Here is an 18,293-nt window from a genome sequence, read left to right as displayed (position 1 = left end):
ACATTTGCACAGGTAGTTGTTGTGCTTCAAGATGAATTCTCGGGCTATGCAAAAATGGAACGGATACATTTTCTTACTCCATAAAACCGTTGTATTTATTTACAGAGCACATTTGAAGAAAACACTGAGGAATAACTCGTTGTATGAAGGACTCCTACCTCTTGTGTCACCTCTGTTGCTGTTCATGCTTCTTACAGTCTGGGTGGCTTTATCTCCAGTCGACATACTAGCAAAGCAACCAAGACTGTTTTTATGGATGGTTGGGGTTGCTTTCTCAAACGTTATTGTAAGTATGTTTGTTAGTGGTGGTGGTATTATTTAGAGACTGCTTTCTACTTTTACGTGAACAAAGAGAAGGAAACAGAAACTGTAGCTAAAACTGAGCAGAATCACACAGCTCTTCTACCTCTGAGTAGACGGCAGTTTATTAGGCAGTAAGTACAATGCATATTCTTTAGGACTTGTTTTTTTTCTTTTACCAAAACATCTACTGCAGTATTAGAGGCTCATGTGAGTTAAAAATGTATGTGCGTTAGCTGAAATTTTCAACATTTTGGAAGCAAGCATTAAAAATGTATGGGTGTTAGCTGGGATTTGTAGCATTTAAAAAATGAAAACCAAGCCTGTATTTTCCTTTCACTTCCTCTGGTCCCTTATACATGTTTCCTTCAGTATCAGAGTAAGACATAGCAATGCTTTTCTCCTCCATGATAGTCTAACACTGGGTTTCCATCATCTGTTCTGTAGACTACGAATTGCGAGATGCTCAGACCTTACTTTGAGGTTAACTCATAGAGCAAGTCTCAGAAATACCCAGGTCTGAGCAAACCACCCCAGCACAACTGTCACAGCTCCCACTTAGGAAGCCCTCAGGGGCACATGTTGGGGTCCAAGAGGAGGGGATGTAGTGGGTAAGTAAGTCCTGCGAAGGGGACCTTCAGCCATCCCTGTAGCAGGAGCACAATGGATGATGTGGTAGCCGGCTGACGCGCTGGGACAGCTCAGACACAGGAGGTACTTCATTAGGAAGTACATTCTTCAGGGGGAGATAGTAAGAGAGAAGACACTAAGGATCTACCAGGAGTACAGACCACAGCTGCTAGAGGTTTAAGTTCAGCACAGTCAGGGTGGCATTGCAAACAATAGGTGAGGTAGATGGAAAAGCGCATCCCATCCCAAGGGCACAGTCCCATAGCCTTACCTTTTCTTTCCAGTCTGCCTCTCCAGACTCCCGTGCTTTCATCTCCTAATGCTGCTTTTGCCTCATTTGTAGTGTCAGTCAGTGCTTCAGGACCAGGGGGAATAAGGAATTGGGGGAGGAGCACAGGGTATAGTCCAGTTTTGCGGTCCGGTCGTACACTGAAGGTGAACTGCTCCAAATACTGATAAGCAATTGAATTGAGTATTGTACTTCACATGGCGTAATACTGGTTAAAAAAATGTGAAACCCAACCTCTGGGTGGGTACCATTATTCAGCCAGAAAAATTACAGTGTCCAGATTGCTTTATTAATTTCTGACAGCCCCTGCAATGATTCCCAAAGGACTCACAAAACCAGTATTATTAAAAAGAGTCAAAACACTGATAATGCTTTGTAAGAAGAACTATTGACACCAGGTGCCAATGCTCACTTCTTGCACAGGTAATGCAAGAAGGTAATCATGTTTTTATGGCTTATCTTTGCATTCTTCAGCTTCCACAGCGCAGACAGTAAAGCCAGTAGTTTTTTGCCTATGGTCAGACTCCTACTGCTCTGTCACAGGGTTTCAGGCGCTGCACAGGGAACGAATGACTGATTTTCCACTCTTCTACAGCTTTCAGAAAGCATGAAAGCTATTTTTAACCACATTTAAACTCTAAGTGAAGCTAAAATTGATAAAATATTTCACGTGTCTAAATACCTTTTCGGTTTTTTGGTAAAGGGCATTTTGTACATGAGGCACATTTGTTAAGGAGTCTAAACCAGGTAAAACACCCCCGTGTGCTTAACTGGTTTTAAAAATGTGAACTTAGACTGAGTTAATCTTATTACACTTCAAGAATTCAGTAAAATTAAGGTAATTGCTTTCAGTGAAACCATGCACCATATATTGTATTCGGTTTTTTTCTGCTTTTCTGAATGGGATCCCTTTCTCTGGGCCCCCAGCTCTACCTCCAAGGAGTCCACTGCCATGACTGAGCCAAGGAAACGGTGGTTTAGTACATGGAGAAGTGCTAGAAAAGAAAACCAGGATTTGAAAGTGACATATATTACCTTCCCTCCCTTCTGTAGAGTGAGTCAGAATGTATTCCTGTCACACCATCTCATTGAAATACCAATACACTCTCACAGTGATTAAGTGGTGGCACATTTCGTTTGGGATCGCAACTTCATGAGCCTGTGTGGAAGCACGAGGTAGCAAACAAATCCCCTTTTTGTAAAGATGCATTTCAGCTTATAAAACAAAGCGTGTCAAAACACTGTCTCCAGGAAAGAAGCGTGTATGTTAAATTATTTGTAACGAAGTCCTTTAAGACTCTGGGGGATACCTTAGAGCAGCCTTCCACTACCTAAAGAAGGCATACAAGAAAGCTAGAGAGGGACTTCTTACAAGGCATGTAGTGACAGGACAAGGGAGAACAGATTTAACCTGAAAGAGGGTAGATTTAGATTAGACATTAGGAAGAAATTCTTCCCTGTGGTGGTGGTGAGGCCCTGGCACAGGTTGCCCAGAGAAGCTGCGGCTGCCCCATCCCTGGCAGTGTTCAAGGCCAGGTTGAATGGGGCTCTGAGCAACCTGGTCTAGTGTGAGGTGCCCATGGCAGGAGGTTGGAACTGGATGATCCTTAAGGTCCCTTCCAACCCAAACCAATCTAATTCTATGATGACTCACAGACAGTGAGGCACAGAGGTGTATCTATAGTAGCCTTCTCACTAGAAACAAGCCCCATTTTGAACTCTAGCTTTGTTTTCCACTTACCAGAAGCAATCTGCAGAGAAAACAGATGTGCTTTTGCCTAGACCCTGGGCTAACCCAGTGCTTCTTACCTGACTCTTTTTGTTCCAACAGTGCAAGGTGATCATCTGCCAGATGAGCAGCACCCAGCCGGAGCTTTTCCACTGGTTCCTTTTCCCACTGGCACTGGTGGTCTATGCAGCCATCTCCGGGCTGCTGGGCTGGATGGAAGAAGCCGTGCTCGCTGTGTTCACTGTGCTGGTCACGGCTGCCCATGTGCACTATGGGGTCTGTGTGGTGAGTGGCTATGGGAGAACTGCACCGAGGTGGGGAGGAAGATGGGGTCTGGGAATGGTTTATGTCTAGCTGGTGCAGTGGTGTGGGAGTCTGGATACTGTTATGAATGGGCTGTTTTTAACATGCATTGTTTTGTGTAGTCTAAGGTTTAAAAGTCACTTTACTGCAGGCAGTGCCTTATCACACATGCAGAAACTTCAGTGACTTACATTATTCCAGTGTAGCCGACTGGTTTTGGCTTTAAAGCCATCACAATCAGAATATTTATGGGCTGGTTTTTACACAGTGGTTGATTCATGTGGCATGAATGATCCCATCTCTTTTTTCCCTTTCTTTTTCCTGAGGTTATTTGACTGAAAAAAATAGGAAGGTAAGATGCAAGGTGCCATGAATAGAATTCATAAAATCAGGTTAACTTTGCTTTGACTCTGCAAGCAAAATAGTTGTCCCAATTTCTAATCTTTTATTGGCCCTCTGTTAGCATCTTTCAGCCTGGAGACATGAATGAGACATTCGGTCTTAGCAGTGCATTTTTGTGCCTGCTAGATATCAGTTTTGTCATTTACTGTCATCTGAATTACTGCTTGAACTCTGTTTCCGTCAGATAATGCCCTCTTTTTTAAAGAGTATTGTCAAACTATCTCCTTAGGAAAGTGTCTTAATGGAGGGGCTGCTTTTAGATGAAACACGTTGCATGGGAAAGGTCTCACTTCACAGGAAGTTTGTCAGCATTTTTTTATCTAAGATACACCGCTGGGATGTAAGGATTTTTCTTTGAAAGAAGCCTTTTGTTAGCAGACATCAGCGTCATTGTAGATTTTACCTCAGCATCAATACAGACCAGTCGGTGGAGGTCAGAATGGATACACCTGGTCAAAATTCACTATTGACTGAGATGGCCTAGCTCCGTCGCAGTTTATGTCATCTGTGAAGCTGGTGCATAGCAACTTCACTTCCCATCAGTGTGCTGCAAGAGAAATGTAAAGACCACGGTTCTTTGTAGGTCCCTATGTACTTGAAGGTCTCCAGGTATGCAAGGAATGTGGTCAGGTTCTCCTCTTTCTGACCAGGAGAAGAGAGATGGTGAATTGTGAAGCATATCAAAACCGGTTGCTAATCTCTGCAATTCCTCTTTAGGGGAGGCAGCTGAGTGAGCACTTGAACATTTACATCTTTTCCCTGAAGAAACGTGTCCAGGAGTGAACACCTGCACTATGATCAGACTGTAATACTTGACACGGAGATTTGCAACTCTTCTGATGTGATACATAGTTGGAATTAATCTGATTAAAATAACCAAAGAATAGATACATCCGGGTATCCGAACCACTGCGACAATGAGCTATGCAGCAAGATGCTTCATCTCAGAGGAAGGTTCCTGTCCGGCAGAGAAGTGTTTTACCAAGTTCTTCTGCTGTTAATATTCTCTTCAGCAATGTTGTGTTACTACCCTGTCTGAAGCTTTTGTCTTCCTCCTCCTTGCCACTGTGTCCAAAGTCCTGGATAAATCCATGTCAGGTTCCATGAGATCCTTGATGGTTTATAACTAGCACTGTTTTTTCACAGCCTAGTCACCAGTGGGACCCTGGCAATGTAAAACCTCCCTGGATGTCCTTCCCAGTCAGACATCTGTGCCTGCTTCATTTTCCATACTTACTTTCTCACAACTCATTTCTTCCATACAACCTCCTGAAGGGCTTACACACATTCAGGCTTTCCCTCACCTCAGATGAACATGTGAAGAAAAGAGAATGAGCTCAGAAAGCTACGGGTACAGTAAAGTGTTTTTAAAACCTATGGGTTTTTTCTTCCCCAGCATTAAGATGAATCTCAGCTGACCTGTATCTGTCAGAAGTGCAGGCTCCTTACAGCAGCACCTGGCCTTCATGCTTGTTTTCTAGGCAGTAACAAGCACATTGTTGGCATTTCAGTAGCTACAAGCAATATAACCCTACAAAGGTAACCAGCTGCGAATAAATTCGGCCAAAAAACTTTAGTAAATTCTCATATTTCACTGCAAAACTAATTAGTCAAACATCATCTATGAATGCAAAATACAAAGCAAATCATTATTTGCCTTTGTGTTTGAAACAAATTCTTGTGGTTTTAGATAATGGGGGAAAAAAAAAGGCAAGAAAGGCTTTTTTTAAACATGACATGTTTACATGCAGATGCAAACCACTCGCTTCATTTATAATATATGTTGGTTTTCTGCGTGCCTTGGAGGAAGGAGGAAGAATTTAAGTTTCATCTCTTTTCATACGCTGCTGTAGCCAGAGGGACTTTGTGGCCTTGAAGCACTAATGAAACAATCTGCCCACTTTCCCCAAGGTAAGCATTAGATTACATTTCTTGCACAGAGGGATGTGATTGATGGACTGGCATGTTTATTAACTAGTTAACTATCTCGCTTGCCACAAGCTGGGCAGAAGCGTAGCTGTTGAGCTGCTGAGCCTGAAGTTCACCTTTTTCAGTTCTTAGACCATTTCTCTGGCTTTATCACTCACCTTATCATTTTTCCCCAATTAATATACCCTTACATCAGTGGCTCTTACTAATATTTTCAGCTGAGCACTGACTTGCCATATCTTTGTACAATTTCATAGCTTTGTTCAATTTTAAATTGAACAGCTTCAGTTTCCTACTGCCTGTTAGAGCAGTTGATCTACCACAACGTCAGCTGGGCTGATTTCCCATGGCAGCCCTTACGACAGGGCCCAGGGGACAGGCCTACACATCAGCTTCCCCAGTTCACAAAGCAGAAAATTCAAACCGACTTACAAAGGTTCTTATGGTTTGAAAACACACATGTTCCACCTAGGAAACGAGCATGCTGAGGGTCCCATCCCCTACTACAGACACATACTGCAGTCACAGTTCAAGCAGCTTAAAGTCTGAGTTAAGCAGAGGACACAGGTCATCCTGTTAATGCTGATTTGGAGCTTTTGCAGAGAGCCCTGCGGGGAAGGGAGGCTCCTGCACCCTCTAGCACCCCTGTGGTCCAGCTCCAGGGCTGGAACAAAGAGAGGGGTCTTCCAGCCTTCCTCCTCACTGGTCAGGTGACCACGCATGATGCTCAGGGAGTGTGGGGTTTTCACACTGGTGCTCCCTCTCTGCCCAAGGACTCTTTTCTTAGAGAAAGCCTGGCAGCTGTTTATTTAATAGGCAGTTAATTAAACTGTTTATTATAGGCAGTTCTGACTGTGCTTGAAGGGGAACAAGTTTAATAAACATATACCCAGCAATCTGTTTGATGAAGTCAAATACTACATCCGATACCACCTATGATGCCCCAAAAGTCTCACCTATTTCAGCAGTTCATATTTAACCCATCCATCGAAAGTATCCGGAGGAAGTCCTGGCTAGAAAAGAATTAGAATGCAGTAAACAAAAATACCTCTGGATTGAATGTGGTTGTACTGGAGGCACTCTGTGGACAGAGCTCCCTTTCCCTTCTGTCTTGCACTTATTTAGGAAACAGTTGGAAATAAGGTTTCCAGAAGCTGCACAATCCAATGCACTGTAATGGAGTATTTTGAATATATTTCATTAAAGGAAATGATAAAACTTGAACTGCTGCAACTTGCCTGCACTTGTACCTTTCTAAAGAGAAATACAGTATCACTTTCAAAGGAAATTAAGCTCCAGCCAGCTTTCTCACATTCTGTATGAAGATGTGGCAAATAAATAACTTTCTTTTCTCTTTTTGAAACAATTTGTCAGTACAATCTCTGTAAAGACAAGTATAAAAAGAGAGCGTGTATTGCAGTGTATGTATTGAATTGTTAGCCATCTGAGATGGTAACTGGTTCAATGAATGGGAATAAAAATGCTTTGTTCCTAGGGCAGCATGGTCACAGATTTATTCTGCAAAGTCAGATAATGGTACGTACATGACCTAACAGTCACAACATTATGGCAGAAAGTTTTCAACTATTTGAAAGTAAATAACTGGAAAGTAAGTAACTTTTTTATGCTGGGGATTAGCACTAGCCCAAAGACATGCTTCCCCCCTTGTCTTATACAAAGCAACCAAACTAGGGCTGCTCTCCCAGGTTTGAGCACCTTGGCTGGAAATGGGCTCTTCTGGTCCTGGCTTCATCCTTCACCCTCTCCATCAGAAACCTTCCCTAAGTGGTGATGGGCAGTGTTCAGCCCCAGGGATAGCTGAAGGCAGCAGAGGGGCCTGGGCTGATCTTTTAGTAGTAGAGCACAACCAGGTAGCTTCAATGACAGAAAGAGGTCCCGACCCAAGGCTCAAAGCCCTGGAGATTTAGCAGCAACTACTTGCAGCAATATTGCTTCATGCTGCAAAAGAGCTGTAAGAACTACAATTAAATTTCTCCCTTCCAAACCCCTCATCTTTTAATCTACAACAAAAGCGACTTATGCACTGCACTGAAGAGTCATCCCTGAATGCTTGGCCATTGCATGACAAGCCCATTGGGAGCTTACGTGTCCTTGTCACAGTTCTCTCCACCTCCTGGCTGCTGCAAGTTTTGCTTTTGCTGTATCAAAACCGAGACACAAGAGATACAGTACTCAAATCGGAAGGCATTTACCATAAAGAAGAATGCTCTGTTTACATGCACATACATTCTCATTTTTGATTTGCAGAAGCGGTACATTTGCTGAGCTCTTGGGGAAGCCAATACTACCTACACACATTGAATAAGTGAATCTCTTTTCAAAGCAGCTGCCTTTTTCCTCCTGGTCCCATATGCAGTCACTAATGAAGAAAAGAATACGTATTTAAAGCAGAAAAGTATTATTTTAGAATGTTGTGAATAGTCTCTAGAGCTAGACAGATTTTAACATATATTTTTTTATTAAATATGTAAAAAGATAAACGCAAGTTATTCACATATTCAGACAAAAATCTACTCTACCATGCGACAATCTGTGGATAATGTAAAACGACTGATACATCCAAATAAGACTTTTTTGTATCTATTATGCCATTACTTATCTATTTATAATTAATACATATGTTTACATTCCTTTCAGTTTACATTTAATATATAACCAAAGCTTTATGGTGTGCTATTTAGTAAATGTAATTACATATGCATATTAAAACCATAACAGAAGAATGGGTTACTCACAGGGGGTGGGAGGAGAAGGACAACTCTTTCCCCTTTCAGAGCATCGCTCGCCCCTCAGCACAGCCCAATTTTCTAGTGCCCACAAGGTATTTTACCGCCCTGGCTCCCTACATCAGTCACTCCCCCCCCTTGATACAAGCAGTGAGAGGGTGATGGTCTTCGGACCAGAAACAGGATATAAGGAATTTTCAGCAGATGAAGTTCAGCTTTTTAGAACTGTTATTGTTGCTTAATATGTGCTCCAAAGAGAAAAGGAGAGGTGCACAACAGCCTGGCCATGAGCCCTCCAGGGAGCTCAGCAACCCCAACCATTCGCACCTTTAGAAATACATTTTATCTTCAAGTGCTCTCCATGCATCTGCTCAAGTATTAGCAGAAGGATGAACTGCAGTAAGCGGAGACTGGTGCTGATGGAATTAAGCTTACAGACTGATCCCAAACTCCTTGCCCCATCAGAAATCCCATACAGGTTAAAGGAGTCTGGAAAAAAAAATTAGTAACTGCTCTTCAACAGTATTATGAAGAACTACCGTTTATTACAATGACAATTGTAATAAGTACATATGTTCTAATAAACACAAATACAACAAAAATGACAATTCCCCCATTTGTGGTGATTCTTGGGAATACGTATTTTGGAATATACACATTTTTTTAGAAACCAGACCTTGTTTGTAACCGATCAAGAAAGGAAAGGAAAGCGCTGGCCCGCAGGTTGCAGTACTTCCACTTCATCACTGGGTAGGACACGAGGCCAGTGCTGGAGACAGGGCTGGGAAACCTTCCGCCTGCAGGGTCCAGAAACTCTTCTGCTGAGCAGGGGGAGGATCAAGGATCTGGAAATACCTGTTCTAGTGCTTAGCAGTATTTTATACGTTGTCTGTGGTGCGACACACAACAGCAGGGTTCTCACACTTAGCCAAGAGCCACTTAGCTGCAGAAGATCGATTAGGAACAGAAAACTGCATGAGCGTGTGCCTGTGTGCACCAGGGGGTTGATTAATTGAAAACCTCTCCATGGAAGCATAAAGCTGGGAACTTACGCATTAGGAGCCTATGAAGGTCTAACATGATTTAGCTGTTCATTACGCTTTCGAGATTTCCAGTGACTGCTGATTGGGATGGGACTTCCATGTGCCTGCTAACTCAGTGTAACAATCCAGAACTAGGAAAATCAAGTGAAAGACCAAGAATACCAAGCATTAAATATTCAGAGAGACTACAATGCACAGTTTTACAAGGAAAATACGGAATGCTTTGCATACTTCAAGATACCTCTGTTTATAAAATACCATCATTTAGAACAGGGCAATGGGACAGCACTGGAAGGGAACACTCTGACTGCAGACACCTCCATGGCAGACATGGTTCTGCACTGCACAGGCCTCACTGGAGGAAGGTTAGCCAAGCATAGAACTGACTCTGTGCCCCTCGGTGAGCTGGGCCCCCTCTGAGGTATGCTCTGTCTCCACTAGGACCCCTCAACTGCCCCTCTGTGCTTCGTAAGCAGCCTCAACAGCTGTGAAGTGTCCACTACTCACTCACAGAGAGCTCAGGGGGCTCAGGGCTAGTGCTGTTGCTGGTCTTTCCCCATGCTTTACACCAGAGAGGAAATTTCTGTCTTCCAACTCGTATGGCTGGGGCAGCAGAGCGGGAAGGACAGCAAGAAGAAATGGCTGGCCTACTTTGTCCTCTTCCGAGGGCTGGGAAGCCAAGTATGACAGCAGAGATCATGTCCTGCAGCTACACTTGTGTCAAGGAGATTTCTCGCCTCCATCAGCATTGAGCTGTGCAGAGGCAGAGCTGCAGCTGGAGGCTGGGACTGGATTCCTCAGGAAGGAAGAAAAGCTGGGAAACGTCTATTGACTAGTCAGGAAACTGGGAGGGTTTTCAAAAAACTCAAGTGGATGTCTGTTCCTCCAGAAATAAGCCAAAAAACATACCATGCAGCTTTCTAACAAGCTTTCTAACACAGGGGTTTAAATCTCTGCTAGTGAAACAGATGCTCTGCCTTGCATTTCGTGAAGGCAGGAAAGGAATAAACGTGAGCAACACGAGCATTCTCCTCCACAACACATCTCATTGTTATGGCTTGATTATGACTTCCTCTGTATCCCTTTATTCCAATTGTTTGACCGAATTTATGCCCCAAGGCTGACGTACTAGAAAACGCGAAAGCACCACAAAGTGAGAGACACAGCTAGTGGTACGGTACTTCTTGCCACACAAAATGCCAATATAAATATGTTAGAACAAGTTACAAGTGTATCATACTTAAGACAAAAAAAAAAAGAAAAAAGAAAAAAATAAATATATATATTTTTTTAAAGAGCAGAACAAATCTCAAGCAGCCAAGTGGTGAAGTTGCAGTGATGTACAGTAGGTGATGTAGCCCTACAACCTCTTGGGAAGATACACTGAAAGAAGACGTCTGCAAATGCATCTTGGCAAAGTATGGGTACAGAATGCAGTGGTTGGCTGGCACTCACTATGGTACATAAATGTTAATGGCAGACTGGGAGTGAACTGATTTCAAGTTTGAGGCCGCACATGTTCCATTCTCCAGAAGAAAGTTCTCACACAAAACGAAAATTGTCAGAGCCGCTGGGTGAGTCAGTACTCCTCCTGCTGCTGGGGCTGTTCATGGACTTGCTCTTCACCTTCATGCTCTTCTGTGTGGCCCTCCTGCAGGGAGAAAAAAGGCCCCAAAACATTCTTCAACAGAAAGCATTCCTCCTGTAACCTTGCCCCGCAGTGCTCGCCATAGCCTAAAGCTTAACTTCTAATTTTCATGCAGTTAAGTACAAAATGAGCTGTTACCTGAGAAAAGCAGCATCTTGTAATATTACCATAACATGTATTTACTTTGCTTTTAATCAATGCACACGCAGTACTGATACTTCCCCAGAAAAAGTGTCAGTTTTCAACATCACTGTGGATTAACTGTTCTGGTAAGTGAACGTTTTGCATACCTAGACAGTGAGATGCTGTATCATAGCATCCCGGTGTCCTTCCATTTGCGGTTTGTCCAAGGATCTCTGGACCTGTCTGCTGTAGTTCTCACACAATCTTTGATCTAGGTTTGTATCACTAAATGGAAAAGGCACTCTCGCTATTGCCTGCTTTAAAAATTAAACTCGGCCTCCTTTTTGAGGTAAGACATAATACTTTCCCCAAATAATATACCCATGCTAATACAGCCTGGAGTTCAAAGGTTATCAAAACAGTGGTTTTTAGCTGTATCCAGAAAATGTAACCAAAGAGTTGCAAGCACATTTTCTGGAGGGGGGGAAAGAATAGTCAGTATGCAGTGGTTTATAGAGCTACTGTTGAAAGCACTTATCACTAATAAACACATCCCTTGTGCAAACGTTACGCACAGTATTTTCCAGAGCTGTGTCTCTGGATATACAGTCCCAGTAGGAGAAGAATCCTTGACTGAAGGGAAGGCTGGATCCTCACTGGTACCCATTTCAAACAACCTCTAAATTAGAGACAACAGACCTGGTGCCTTGAGTTGACCTGGGTGTTATCAGAGCTCAAGATGTCTGGCTGACTTCTGGATTCCCATCAAGCACAGCCGCATTTACAGCTTTCTTCTCTCAAGTGGCTTCCACCTTTTCAGAGCATGGTGCACTGAAAATACCCCTCACGTGTACTCCGCCTTGTGTTAGTAGACAGCTCCAAAGGAAAACTTTTCCAAGACACTGAGCTGCCATTCAAGCTGCAGCATCCCTGATGTGTTACCTCTGCAGAACTTGCCTGGCTCCCAGCGATTTTCTTTAGGAACAAGCAGCTTGAACAACAAACTTTGAAAGTTCATACTGCCAAGTTTTCAAATCTGAGGCAAAAGTTAAAGGAAAAGGGAGGCCATAATCTGAGTTTTCTAAGAATAGTTCAGAGCAGCTTACGCAGTACGAAAATTCCCTCCTGGCATAAAACCTTTCTAAAGGGCAAGAACAGAAGAAGGTTCCTGACATTTGCTGATACAATGGAAATACTCCACTGTTTACCGCACAAACCCAGCCAAATTTCAATTGAAAGCAAGGTTTCTGTCACACAGGTGCTATGTTCAGGTAGAAGCCATGTATGTCAATTAGCACAGCTGCAGCTTAGCACCTTACAGCCTCTTGGGGAAATGGTGTCCTTAGTATACACAGTAGGTACATCATGTCAAAACCCCTTTTTGCATAGTATCTAAAAATCACTTTTGTGAGGGGATGCAAGGGCACAGGAACTGTACAGAGAGAAGCTGACATCTGTGAGATGTCACCACAGCCTTACGGGGTGAGAAAACTGAAGCTTGTTTAGCCACAGCAAACTATGTCCCTGTCTCTCCTCACCCTCCTTACGTGATGAGATGACCAGCTCTGAAAAGCAACTGTTCCATAGGCTCCTTGTGCAGAGTCTCAGATAAACCTATTAGAAAGCCCACTCATGCAGACTTTATAGGTCATGTACATGCTATCTTTTCATGCATATGATAGGAAAAGCCTATTATGCGTGTGGTTTGGGAACCTACTCTGCAGCTCTGGAGAGTGATGGCTCCTCTCTAGCCAGGCTTACCTTTGATGGAAATGGTAAATCTTAATGGGACTACCTCAGAGATTGCTCTGAGACTTGGACATGTGCTTTTCAGTATGTACAGCTTGTATAAATACATGAAATGGGAAAGACAAGAGTCACTACGTTCAATTACCTTGGGACTATGGAATCTCCCTGAATAGCATCCCCTAATAAGGAAAGCAGTGGAAGATCTATTTAGAACATTTATTTCTGGCCTGGATCACACAACCATGGCCATCTCAGTCTCCCATGACGAGATGTGCTCTCTTTTGACCATTCAATCCATCTGCCTCAAGGTATTCAGGTGTGCCTCTAATTGGAAGAGCTAGACTTGACAAAAACCAGCTGCTGGTGGTGGGGGTGCCTTTTCCAAAAGCAGCAGCAGATGTAGTAGCTGCTAGAGCAGAAAGATACAAAACCAGCTGCATTTTGAACAACTGCTTTGAAAACTCGAGCTGAGCAACTGATGGGTGGATTGCTGACCTTTGATCTAACTCCTGCCTGAACTCAGCCAGGATAGACTATATAGGAAATCAAAAGCTTCCCATTCATTTCTGCTTTATGCAAAACCTACATGGCTCTGGGTTTCATAACTAGATACGTAGCCTCTTCTGGTTCATCAGTTTGAAGCTCTCCTACTGTAAGATATATGATCTTACCAAATGCTTTACATACTATCTGAGGTCTCAGTGCTGTCTACAGCAGTCACAGCATGAGTGGTAGGGGCCAACATCTCCCCACCACCCAAATGCATCATTTTTTTAACACTGTTCTCTGTCAACTTTGGTGTTTTTGATGAGGTAGGACTACAAACGAGCAATTTGTAATTAACAAAGTATTACAGACTGATCGGCCAAATGTTAAATGACAGTAGCAGGTAACAACATCCCTCTTACATAACCAGAGACATAACGATGAGGTTTAAAACAGAACCACAACAGGGAAAAGGGAGCCTCTAAAGACAAGGAACCCAAATAGACTGATATTTGTGCTGCATGACTCAAAACCTTATCAAAATCAAGACACTCTCCCCCCCAAAAAAAATTAAATCAGTCTTAAAAATTTAACATATACTGAATTAAACAAAGCAGAAGGTTATGAAGTGACCCAGTTGAAACTACACTATGACTTGGAATTCTGCAAAAAAAAAAAGTTAGCCCACCCCACAACACAGACATGATAAAAATCTCTTCAATGCAATACTATAATTCTCAAACCTCTGCCAAATGCTTTTTATAGGGACTAAACTCTGTACCTGCATTCTGAATCAGTCTACTCAGAATTCACCTGACAGCCTGCAATGCCCATGGGGTACCTATGAGCTACTGGGAGATGTGACTACTTCAGGTGCTGCCCAGATATCTTTTTCTTACTCTTTTTCTTTCAGAAGGATTAAATGAAGCTTAACTGAAAACTAAGTATAAATTGTCCCTTCCGAATAACAAGTTGATACGAAAGATAGGACATGACCTCCATGCCATGTCAAATACAGTAGACGCGCTAGGAAGGAAGAGTTCAAGACTGCCATCAGACAGTTATTTGAAGTATGAACTGAAAACAAAGCTAGTCACAATCTTCAAGCACAAGGCCTTGGTCAGGGATCACTTGTGCAGTATGCAAGAGCTGCAGTCCTGTGCATTCCCTTCCTGAAGAAAAGCCTCACTGCCACAGTATTATTTATAAAGGTCACAAATCCTGAGAATTAATGTAATCTTTTTTCCACTTTGCCTCCATACACTTGAGAGACTTTAAAACAGATAAAAAGAAAAATCTAAGCCGGATTTACAATGAACTCATTAGCAAGAAACTGGGAATGCTGAAGTTGTCTGTGGTTGGGAATTGGGGCTATTTCCGATCTTCAGACTGGGAAAGCCAAACTGCTGCTGCTGATGGATTAACCTGCAAAATGCTGCAAGATACAGAATTTAACTCGGGAAGAAGTCATTACAGAAAGAAGGAAAAACAGAACTGAAGGGCAAAGCAGGACAACGAGAAGGCAAAGTCCAAAACCAAAAGGTAGGCAGGATCTGCATCAGCAAGGGAACCAGTGCCTTTGATTTAGGGCTAAGGCACTGGGGTCTTTCCTCAGCAAATTATGGTCTATCTGCTAAGCTGAGGAGGAAATGCACCCCAGAAGATGAGATCAAGTCTCCCACTAAAAGGTAGCAAAAACACTGCGTTGGGAATGGCCTCTGTATTACTCTCTGGGGGAGAGGTGCTCTGCTGATGGAGTAATGTACCTGGCCTCCAAATGCAAACATGCTTTAGATAAAGGCGCAGTTGTTATATGTAGTTCATGTGCAGGCAAGGATGATGCTTTCAACAGAGAAAGGCTTGAAGGGAGAAAGCAGATAAAACACTGGGATGTGGACAGAAGTAGAACATTTTGTAATGTGTTCTGCCAGTAAGGAAAACTGCAGGAAGAAAAGCAACAAATGCATTCCTTGGCACAGAGTCACTTGCTATTTAAGCCAGACAGACAGATGTGGTAGGGGTATGGGGAGAAGAGGGATTTTTCTGGCTTTGCTTTATAAATAAATCACTGCTCTTGAATCCAGAAGACATTTTCTCTGACCACTATATGTATGTAACTCTTTTAGCCTGTTATCACGTGCTTGGCAAATTTGTCTTATTGTTTATTCCTGTGAAAATAATGGTTTCCTCCTCCTTTTCCTCTTTAACACTCACCCCACACTGTTGAACCTTTTCCCCTGTCACTTCCCATCTGAGCAGTGGCCCCTGTCAGTGGCAAGCTTGTGTCCCTCTTGCACCTCACTTTCATTTATGCTCTACTAGTCTTTTAGAAAAGCACGTGAGTTAGTGGTTCCTGCAGCACTACTTTTGATGTAAAATTTGAAGTCTGATGACTACTGCTGCAACAGCTTTCTGGGAACAGATGTAAGGCAGCCTACAGTACCACAGTGCTTTCAAGAGATTAAGTTGATGCTCAAACACTCCAGAGCCAAAGCCATCATTCACTGGAGACCGAAGGGTCAATCGCCAGTACAATGCATACAGGGATTTAGTTCACATGAATGGGAGCAGTTCAGCTAAATCTCCACTGAATCATTATCCCTGCATGTATCTGAAGAATTTAACCAGCACCCTTTGCAGCTTCTTGTTCAGTGTCTACAGCACTAAGTCTAAGATGCAATGAGATTCTTATTTACTCTTGCAGACAATACATTTCTGAAGTATCAATAATAGAGGATTATTGGGTTTGCACAAGGAAGAATATTGCTTATAGCAACAGGATAGAAGAAATGCTAAAGAGCATTATCTCTGCAGATACAATTATGTATTTGGCAGCCTGTATCGTACGTATTGCAACACTGCCACATGGGCTACAGAAGGCTCACAGCTGTAGACACTGAACAGCACCTCTGTCAGAATTTCTGTGATTTTCAACACATTGAAGAACATGAGTAAGAGACTTTATGCAGAAAGGCAGAAGACAAAACCACAAAATTAAGGCTTAGAACCATATGAAACCAATTTAAAGTTGTGACACACACCCTCCTCTTTCAGATCAGCTTCAGCAAACCTAGAATACAAAACCTACACTGAAAGCAGCAAAAAGCAACCAGCCTCCTGAATCCCTTCCCCAAGTAGAAAAGTCAGTAGCTTGCAAATGCAAACTTCCTTTACAGGGGAGGAGGTACGGAAATCCAGCTGCTACGGTTCTGCTGACCAAAATATAGGACATGACTCAATACTGTGGCAATAAATTATGAAATTTGTCTAAATAAAAGGCATTAAGCTTGAACTTACATGTTCATCTGAAGCATAAAGGACTTCCATTAGCCGATTCACAAGGTCATTATTCTCTCCCCCATGTTCTTGGCAGAGAAGTTCAATCTCCCTTAATTTGCCAAAGTAGAAATCCCTTTCCTTCTCCACGCCTTCAAGTGCAAGTTTTAATGAATGTACCTGCGTATAAACCAAGACGTGATGCATCAGCTGAAGTGCACTAAAGACAAAATAACTCGGTCTACAATTATGCATGCTGAACAATCTTAAACATATATTCAATATTACAGCTTAAAATGAAGTCATTTTTTTTCTGAAGTGCTAGATTGAACCCAACATAACAGACAATAGTAAACCAGGCTCTCCCGTTGCATCTCTTAGATACATCTTAACCTTGATCCTTAAAGCTCGATTTTGTTGATGCCTTTTTTCACTGAAACCCCAAAGCAGCAGTTCAGGGATCAGGGTACTAACTATTCTATGATTCTAAGCTCTGTCTCCTAACAAGGCTGCCAGAAGCGTCATGTGATGGCAACTAATGAAACTTCCAGCTCAGTACTTGCATTATTTTGCTGGATTAATGTGTAGTTGTTGGGAAACCTACAGTATTCTCCTTGCCTAATAGATCTATAGCAGAAAAGCTTACTAAGGGAAACAGTCTAGTTAGGAAACTAAAAGGTCCCCTAGTTGCAAACGTGAGTAGTGCTGTGCTGTTTTTTCACCTCTCCTTTTCTGCCCCCCCACTTACCATACTGTTAAAGACCCATGTTTCGGCACTCTGATGATGTGACTGGCTGCACCACGAACATTCTGATCTGATTCAAATGCCAAGTAACTTTCTCTTTGCAGCCTTGCTCATAAGTCTTTAAGCTATGCTGTCAGTCTCACTTTCACCACTAGAACTGCCACAGATCATTTATGGGCAACAGAGCTGTTAATGATTAAGCCTCATCATTCATGAAAGATGTTGCAATATATTTTTATACATACATATGTATATACACATATTTAAAGAACAATTTTGTGGGAGCATAATAGATAAATTACTGTCCATCAGGGTACACACAATCAGGATAAAGTAAGTGGCTTGCAAATTCAGGGGACAGCAATGTAACAACCAACTGAAATAATCACAGATGAAACTGTCTACAGTAAACAGACTGACCCCAATCACATCCAAATTACAGCCAAATTAACCACGTTTTGAGGCCTGCAATTATCCAAATGATTTTCTAAATAAAACATGCTAAACAAATTCAATCTCATCATCATTTCAGTGAACTGATACCATTTAATAGAATGTTCTGTGTTGCCTGTTTCACTGCAAGCTAATTTATTTCCTTCACTAGTGAAAATACCAGCAGGGTTCAAACAATGCTTTGACAGCCTACTAAATCCTATCGGTTCACTTCTCCATAACTGCTGAGCTGGCAATGCCGTTTTCTGACCTTTGCACTCTCAGAGGTGTCAGACAGCAGAACTAACCTGCTACCAGGACAGGATCTCAGGGCATCAAATTCATGCACTGACCCATTTCTGACCAGCTGCCTGAGTGTGACACCCAAGTCTTCCCTTAGCAGTCTGAATCTATGGTTGATGCAATGACCAGTCACCTTAAAATTAAGCATTTCTTCATGGA

General features: G+C 42.5%; 2 protein-coding genes across 6 annotated transcripts in view; one reads left to right on the top strand and one right to left on the bottom strand.

The window, feature by feature from the left end:
- The window catches only part of LOC136008649 (ethanolaminephosphotransferase 1-like), a 51,465-nt gene extending 46,008 nt beyond the window's left edge, over positions 1 to 5,457 (top strand). The window contains exons 8-10 of the mRNA XM_065668218.1: positions 106 to 286; positions 3,051 to 3,233; positions 4,371 to 5,457. Coding sequence (XP_065524290.1) covers positions 106 to 286; positions 3,051 to 3,233; positions 4,371 to 4,436 — 430 coding nt within the window. The 3' untranslated portion in view covers positions 4,437 to 5,457. The remainder of the gene's footprint in view (positions 1 to 105; positions 287 to 3,050; positions 3,234 to 4,370) is intronic.
- A 2,585-nt stretch (positions 5,458 to 8,042) lies between these two features.
- Positions 8,043 to 18,293, bottom strand: part of MAPRE2 (microtubule associated protein RP/EB family member 2) — a 106,715-nt gene continuing 96,464 nt past the window's right edge. For all 5 annotated transcript variants that reach the window (XM_065668221.1, XM_065668222.1, XM_065668219.1 and 2 more), the window contains 2 exons: positions 16,676 to 16,834; positions 8,043 to 11,023 (listed from right to left, as the gene is read on the bottom strand). In XM_065668221.1, coding sequence (XP_065524293.1) covers positions 10,952 to 11,023; positions 16,676 to 16,834 — 231 coding nt within the window. In that variant the 3' untranslated portion in view covers positions 8,043 to 10,951. The remainder of the gene's footprint in view (positions 11,024 to 16,675; positions 16,835 to 18,293) is intronic.

This window comes from Lathamus discolor, chromosome 2 (genome assembly GCF_037157495.1).
Source record: "Lathamus discolor isolate bLatDis1 chromosome 2, bLatDis1.hap1, whole genome shotgun sequence".
Taxonomy (NCBI): Eukaryota; Metazoa; Chordata; class Aves; order Psittaciformes; family Psittacidae; genus Lathamus; species Lathamus discolor.
This window is presented reverse-complemented; position numbering and strand designations above follow the sequence as displayed.